This window comes from Hippocampus comes, unplaced genomic scaffold, assembly GCF_001891065.2.
Source record: "Hippocampus comes isolate QL1 unplaced genomic scaffold, H_comes_QL1_v1.1 scaffold3, whole genome shotgun sequence".
Lineage (NCBI taxonomy): Eukaryota > Metazoa > Chordata > Actinopteri > Syngnathiformes > Syngnathidae > Hippocampus > Hippocampus comes.
In genome coordinates this window covers 208,093-216,275 of record NW_017805133.1, presented here as the reverse complement: position 1 = coordinate 216,275, position 8,183 = coordinate 208,093, and the positions used below count along the sequence as shown (strand labels likewise).

The window sequence follows — 8,183 nt, the reverse complement described above, 5'->3', positions numbered from 1 at the left end:
CACGCAGAATCTGACTTGGGTAAAAAAAAAAAAAAAAAAACAAGCGGGGAAAGTCAATAGCACCCAACGGATCAAGTCGCACGACGCCTGGAAGGTTTTGTCCTTCACGTGCCGCCACTGAAGGTCTGTTGTGTAATTGAGTCAAGCAAGCTTGCGATCGGGCGGCCCTTCTTCATTGGCATCCCCCCTCTCCCTCCCGCCACCAGTTTGTGTCTCTGTGCGCACGTGATGGAGCCACGCCGGCCGCTGTTGCTGCTGTGCCAGCACAATCTGTCAATCTGAAAGCTCTCGTCCCAGTTGCCCTTCTTGACTGGCTTCCAAGTTTCCCCCGCCCCCGAAACTGACTTGGTCCTGGTCCCGAGTGGACGGGTTGAGCCAGGCGTAGGTTTACGACAACAATTTCGTCCGACACTTGGGTGCCAAACCGTGAAGACATAAAATATCAGCGTCCTTGTAAGCCGCCGAAACATCCCTTCGGGCATTCTTCCGATTCCACATTTGCATTCCACTCCCGTGTGCTTCTGCCAACTACGCTGCATTCAATTTTAGATGAGGCAACTTCTCATCTGCAACTTTCTCATCACGCAGCCCCCCCGTCTCGTTTTTATTTCATTCCGGACCGTCCTCGGCTGTTTATGTCGCCCGCGAGCCATTATTCATCGCTAGGAGGAGATAAAAAGATAAGACCCTTCGCCACGCTTGCTAGCTCTAATTAAATAGCTTGTTCCCTCCGCTAATATCCTGCCGCAGCCGTGCCCCGCCACTCCGGAATACGAGAAGTGGCGCTGTTAAAAGACGATGGATACGTAACATGCATTATTTTTTTTTCTGTACTGTGTACACAATGCCAATGATATTGAAAAATGAGACAAAATAAACCCTAAAAAAATCTATCTTGTAATCTGTCCAATTCACTGGACAGATAAATATATGATAAAAAAAAAATACTATCGGAAAAAAATTTGGGGGGATAAATATGCGATGAAAAGGACACAAATATTTGGGAAATATATGAACAGTGATCGTTATTTTGATTATCGGGAGTCAACACCAATGTGGGAAATCAAAGTGTGGAAAGGGGGAGGATTTCGCACATTCCGACTAGGCCGGAATGAATACAAACAGACAAATATATGGAAATATTCTCGCAAAAATACACAAAAAAATACCGTCGTGTATTAGATGAAAAAAAAAACTGAAAAATATTTTCTTCGAAATATTGCCGGAAAAGTACAATGAAAAATATTGCCTCTGACTGTCGTTCTCTGTAAAGGTTGTAATTTTTTTTTTTTTAATTATAATTCTTTTATTCTTTGGAAATAGTCAAGCGCATGTCAGGCAGGAAACGTGGCGGGACAACTTCCCGCCTGGCTAAAATAAAAAATTTTAGCGACTGTGACATGTCATGTGCTGGCTGGGTGGGAGGAGCTATTCCGTCGACGTCTGGGCCCCAGATTAAGGGTCTGATTAGGTTGATTTGTGTTTTGTGTGTGTGTGTGTGTGTGTGTGTGTGTGTGTGTGTGTGTGTGTGTGTGTGTGAGAGTCACACACACCACTCTAAAGTGCTAATCCTAACACCGTGATAGCTTGAAGCAATGTTCCAGGCGTAATTATGGAAAGTCTGACCCACCTCCCACCCCGTATGTAGCTGCTAAATGGTTTTGACTTAATGTCTCTGCTGTAGGGACACCCCCTCCCCCCACTGGTCCAGTCTGGGTTGTCTTAACTTTAATAACTTTTTTTTTTTTTTTGCTTTCCCCATGGAGGTGTCTGATTGGCTCTTTGGCCCCTCTCTTTAACCCTTTTACGGGCTCTTGTGTGAAGAAAGTTCGCCACGCGTCCCTGAACGGAAGACGCAGTTTTAGAAAATGGATTGATGGATGATATGAATGGAGGAGTGCACACCGCAGAATCAAAACTGCGGCGTTTGTGAGATCTCATCATTGTCTCTCTTTTGCTTTCCGTCAGCCGTCATGTACGTGATGGGTGCCTTGGGTCCGGCAGCCGGTTACCTGCTGGGAGGCGTCCTCATCGGCTTCTACGTGGACCCCGAAACCGTGGTCAACATTGACCAAAGTGACCCTCGCTTTGTGGGCAACTGGTAAATACCACAAGTTTTTTTTTTTTTTTTTGGAATTGTTGGGAAAAGCTCATACTGATCAGTTGTTTGTCGTTCAGGTGGAGCGGCTTCTTGCTGTGTGCCGTCGCCATGCTCCTGGTCATCTTTCCCATGTTCGCCTTCCCCAAAAAGCTGCCGCCGCGCCACAAGAGGAGGAAGAAAAAGATGGGCGCCTCGCCCGCCGCCCTCTCCGGCGACGACGTGATGAAGGAGAAGTCCGGCGGCAAGGGCCAGAGCATGTCCTCCTCCATGGGCTTCGGGAAGGACATCCGGGGTGAGCAACGACTTGGCTAAAACCTTTTATTGAGACGAAAGCCAATATTTTAGGTGATACTGAACATTAGCACACCCAAGACAAAAAAAAAAAAAAGTCCCGCTAAAAGACGCTAACGTAGCATTCTGCGGCATTGACTGACATTCATACGACGCAGTCGCTAGTTGCTTGATATTGCTGCTGTTAGTTCTATCAACCCCCCCCCTCCCCCCCAAAAAAGACCAGACAAAGGACGAGGAGAAACGTTTCATTTCTGAGGTGCTTTGACGAGGCCGTTTGAAACTCGATGTTATCTCGCTTAGATTAGCCGTGAGCTAACAATGTACAAAGTGCCTGTAATCCAATCAATCAGTGGCCACGATTAGTCGTCTTTTCCGATAGTGTGAAATCCATTCAGATCTCCTGCGAGGATGTTATTGATTTAAGGGGTTGCCTAATCAAGCAGGTAATTCGTTGAAAGCGCTTTTGCCCATTTCTCCTCTGGGTCAAATGAACCAGGGACACCCCATCTTCCCTCCATTGCGCTTGTGGGCTTTCCCATCTTTCCTCGCTCTCTGTCGGCTTTTTTTTCTCAATGAATTCCCAAAGGAGCACAGTCACGATTCGTCAAAATCAACATTGTTTTTAACCTGGATTGAAAAGAATGTATACTTATTCCTTGTGTGCAGCAGAACAGCTTAACGCCGCTTCACCGTGTTTGCTTTAAAAGCTGCGCTCCACAAATTGCTTCAAAATATGGAACCACTTTGACCACGGTGTCAAAGTCAGGGCCCGGGAGCCAGATCGGGCCCGCCACCTCATTTTATGTGGCCCGCGAAAGCAAATCAAGCATGTCAAGTTCCATGATGCTTGCTCAAGTCTGAACCAAAATGTCATCAATTTGTTGTGCGCTGCGTATGTAATATGTGGAGGGGATTAAACATTGACATGATTTCCCAAAATTCATATGAAATGCGGTCGACATGTCACGGGTAGAAACAAAAGTCTGCCGGCCAGCCATGTTGGTTCAAAGCAGCCATTTTCGACTCTTTTGAATCATTCATACGAAAGCGCTTGACGACCTAAAAATATGAAATTCTAATAACTCCACAAAGTCAGAGAAATACTTTTTTTTTTTTTTTTTAAGAGGGGACTTTGAAATAAACGCGAAACTAATCGTTTTGGCCCAATATGAATGGACTGCCATTTTTGGGAGTGTTCATAATTGCCATTCACTGAGTGGGGCTGTTAGGATGCAAATGCGGTGCCACAAAAGAAACAAATGTGACAAGTGTTACAAGCCAGTGGTGTGTCTCGCTGGAGGGGAACAGCTGCAGGAGCCATCAACAGCTCGCCATCTGTTCCCCCCCCTCCCAAAAGGAAGGGAAATCATTCAACGTCTCCATGACATTCTCATATTTCATCGGGCGGTAGGATTGAGCGAGCGCCTGCCACCAAATCTCACCCAATGTCAGCCCAAGACGCAGTCGAGACGCAAAGGAGCTCCCGAAATGATCTTTGGGAGTGTGTGTAATCTGCCCGGCAACAGCAGCGTCCATATTTATTTACGCTGACAGCATAATTGGCGAGTGATGGGATCAACGCGCGGCCGCCAAATCATCCGGACAGCGGCCTCGGGCACACATAAAGAGCCCGCATTTGCCCTTGACGTGTATGAAACGAGATTAAGCGCCTTCTGAGTGGACGTACTGTATCGCATCTCTGGCCATTAAGAAAAAAGGAAAAAAAAAACTTTATTGATCCTTGTCTCTCCTGTCATGAGACCCAAGCGCTGCGTCTTTTTGTTGTTCCCGCAGACCTCCCCAAGGCGGCGCTGAGGATCCTCGGCAACATGACCTTCCTGTTCGTCAGCCTGTCCTACACGGCCGAGTGCGCCATCGTCACCGCCTTCATCACCTTCATCCCGAAGTTCATCGAGTCCCAGTTTGGCATCCCCGCCTCCAACGCCAGCATTTACACGGGTAAGATGTCGTTCTCGCCTTGATCGTCTGGGATAAAAGTTTTTTTTTTGTTGCTCCTTGTTTGGAAAGCACATCCTGTCAATTCTGGAATTGTGTTTAATTTTGTTTTCGTTGAATTTAATTTAGGCCGATGGGCACCCATATTTATTGATTTATTTTTTACGATTTGAATGAAACTGAAACAAGAAATTGCACCGCTACAGGTCGTCATGTTCGCGCTTTATAGTTCATGTTGGCTTGAGTGACTCATTGCCGTCCTTCTGACTTTTAATTCAGTCATAAAAACTGTGGCACACTTCCTGCGGGCGGACATTTTTTTCTTTCCCGTTCCACTTGTGCGGCGCTAATCTAATCTTTCAGTGGTGCTGCTGCTGATGATGATGCACAGCACCAGCGGGATTACCACAGCACCAAGCGGGAAGCCGCGTTGTCGTGTCCAAGCTTCTTGCCGGGCCAACATATGCTCCTTTCCGAAACGTGTGCACGGACAAACGCGCACACACACACTTTAAACACTATTGAAGAGTCGCAACTGACTGTTGCTAGGATACAAAAGGGTGGTCCTGTTGCCATGGACACCCAAACCATGTCAAGATGGATGCATTGAACAAGAACAACAACAAGCAAGAAGAACATCCGGAAATAAAGATGTTTTGTATAAAAGATACCAAATGGGACTTGAACCGACCCCCCCATTCGTCTTTTTCTCCTTCCAGGTCTGATCATCGTGCCCAGCGCGGGCGTGGGCATCGTGCTGGGTGGCTATATCATCAAGAAGCTGAAGCTGGGCGCCCGTGAGTCGGCCAAGCTGGCCATGATCTGCAGCGGCGTGTCGCTGCTCTGCTTCTCCACGCTTTTCATTGTGGGCTGCGAGAGCATCAACCTGGGAGGCATCAACATACCCTACACCACCGGGTGAGCACGTAACAGCCGCAGTTGGGAGTTCTTTGAAAATTCAGCCCCCCCCCGCCGAGGCCACTTTCACTCAACAATGTGAAATTTGCCAGGCATGTCTCGTTTGACTCGGCAGATGAAAGAGTCTCAAGGACCCATTCTTGAGAAGTCAAAGGAAGTCGGCCATTTTGGTTTGGAGTGGCCAGTCCAAAGTCATTTTGACAATTTCCAGAAAAGCCAATTCCTCCATACGGATAAATAAAGAATTAATTAATTTTAAGTAAATAGTTGGCACCCTCTCCAATAAAAAAAAGGGAAAATTCTGACTCCAAAGCTTCACTGAGCAACAAGGAATTTGTTGAGTTTATCGCCCATGAGGTGACCCACAAAAAAGTCTCAGGAACCTTTTTTCAAAAAGACACAGGAAGTTGGCCATTTAACAAAGGTATGAAAAAAAGTGTTCTCGATTAAAAAATAAATAAATATCTGTTTTTGTTTTGTACCTCATGCTGGGATTTAAATAAAAAATGTTAAAACAAAAAAAATGCTAAAATATACATTTGTGTATCCAGTTGATATAATAATGATGCAAGTAAAACATTTTTTTTTTTTTTGCACTTCAATTTTTTTTTCATTTTGAGGATGAAATTGAATGACAAAATCATTGCAGTTCCTGCACTTTGGTTTTGCTAATAAATGCGACGTTTCTCAAGCTGGCTTGGGATGGCCCCAGCGTGGCTGCTGTTGTCGCCTTTGTGAGGAATGTGGAGCCCTTCCTTTTTGAACTTGTGAACCTCGTCATTTGTCTAGACATCAGTGCTGGGAAGAAAACAAAACAAAATGACAAAAAAAAAAAAAAACGAAACAATTCCAATCGTGCCAGTAAAGTTGTCAACCTGAAAATAGAGGCCCCAAAGTTAGAATATACGTGTGAATACTCTGTAGAGATGATACACTACGACTGTCATACAGCATCACAGTTAGCATCATGATATTTGTGCTAGATTTCTTGTGATTTCAAAACTCAAAACTTGCACTTTTCGACAAGAGCCAAAGTAGTAACACCAAAAAGAAATCTCAAAATCTTACAGAACTGGGGAAAACCGGGAAAAAGGGTTAAAAAATGTGGACAAATAATGAAAAATATTTGGAAGAAAATAACACAAATGTCAGCCATCATTGAAAGAAACGATTACAACATCACAGCTGCCGACGCAGTTTCGTGACGAGTGCGCTGTCGCGTGTGGTTGCAGTCCGACGCTAACGCTGACGCATCGGAATCTGACGGGAAGTTGCAACGTCAACTGCGGCTGCCGCATCCATGAGTACGCGCCCGTGTGCGGCTCGGACGGCATCACCTACTTCAACCCCTGCCTGGCTGGATGCAGCGCCGTCGGCAACGACAGCAGCGGGGTGAGTGCACTGGACGGAACGCCGTTTTTTTGGCAGATACAGGAAGTGTCAAATTGTCCAATCGCAATGTTTAACACAGGAAATGCATTGATAGTCCACAAATGGGAAAAAATAAATAAAAATAAAAATAACACCAAGAGGACCAAGGACAGACCCTTGGGGGACTCCGCCGTGCATTTTGAATCTTCTTTGAAATGGATTCGAATGACTTGGGTTGTAAGCATTCTTGCCGTCCCCGCTGTGGTCAGATGAGGAACTACACTGAGTGCGGCTGCGTGCAGAGCCGTCAGGTGATCACGCCGCAGTCGGGCGGCGGCCCCGTCAACCAGCTCCAGCTGGTCATCGTCAAGACGTACCTGAACGAGAACGGCTTTGCCACGTCGGGGAAGTGCGACCGCACGTGCGGCACCCTCATCCCCTTCCTCGTCTTCCTCTTCATCGTCACCCTCATCACCGCCTGCGCGCAGCCCTCCGCCATCATCGTCACGCTCAGGTGGGGCAAAGAGGAAAATTGTCGGACAACAAGATAAGAATTAGGATGAAAATGACTAAGTTAAATCATACTGTAAAAAAGTTTATAATAATAAAAAATATTCCCAAATTTTTGGAGGGAGACCAAAGTCGTAATTGTCCAAAATTTTTCTTTTACATTTGAGACATTTTAAAAAAAAAAAAAAAAAAAAGTTGTAAAGCTACTGGAAAATTCCAGTTGGCAAAAAAAAAATATTTTTAAACCAAAACAGATATGAAATTGCTTAAGTTATCAAAATTAAGTGCTTTTATTACAAGAATTTCCATTGAAACGTTGGAATATTATGGTGATGGTAGGATAGAGCGAAAAAGTGAACTTTTTTTTTTTTTTTTGGTGTGGCAGAAAACGGGCTTCCGTAAGTTACAAGATTGCAAAAAAGCATTTTGGGGTTTTTTTCCCCGCAGAAAAAAAAAAATCATGCTGATGCGTGTCTTGTGTGTTTGTTCAGGTCGGTGGATGAACAAGAGAGGCCTTTTGCTCTCGGCATGCAGTTTGTCCTTCTCAGAACTCTGGGTGAGTTGATTGTAGTTTTTGCATTGTTCCATTTTTAAATGGTACAAAGCTGCCACCTAGTGGCAAAAAAAGCGGCACATTTTCCACCATCCGACACCATGCCATTTTTTTTTTTCGTTCCACATTCCAGCATTCAGGCACAAATTTTCCAGAAATGGCATTTTCTCATTTATAAAATATTTTTCATGCAGCCTTCACCAAGATTGCACCAGCTCTTGCGTTAACTGATGTTGTTTCTTTGTCGCCAGCGTACATCCCGACGCCAATCTACTTCGGCGCGGTGATCGACACCACCTGCATGCTGTGGCAGCAGGACTGCGGCGTGCACGGCTCGTGCTGGGAGTACGACGTCACCGCCTTCCGCTTCGTCTACTTCGGCCTGGCCGCCAGCCTCAAGTTCGTGGGCTTCGTCTTCATCTTCCTCACGTGGTACTCCATCAAGCACAAGGAGGAACGCTGGCGCCCCGGCCCCCACCC

General features: G+C 45.8%; 1 protein-coding gene across 1 annotated transcript in view; it reads left to right on the top strand.

Annotated features, from left to right (window-relative positions):
- slco5a1 (solute carrier organic anion transporter family member 5A1) overlaps positions 1-8,183 on the top strand; it is a 56,535-nt gene that overhangs the window by 46,316 nt on the left and 2,036 nt on the right. Inside the window, exons 8-15 of the mRNA XM_019866292.1 lie at positions 1,969-2,101; positions 2,179-2,393; positions 4,190-4,354; positions 5,071-5,269; positions 6,502-6,661; positions 6,910-7,154; positions 7,642-7,706; positions 7,955-8,183. The exon at positions 7,955-8,183 is cut by the window's right edge and continues 1 nt beyond it. Coding sequence (XP_019721851.1) covers positions 1,969-2,101; positions 2,179-2,393; positions 4,190-4,354; positions 5,071-5,269; positions 6,502-6,661; positions 6,910-7,154; positions 7,642-7,706; positions 7,955-8,183 — 1,411 coding nt within the window. The remainder of the gene's footprint in view (positions 1-1,968; positions 2,102-2,178; positions 2,394-4,189; positions 4,355-5,070; positions 5,270-6,501; positions 6,662-6,909; positions 7,155-7,641; positions 7,707-7,954) is intronic.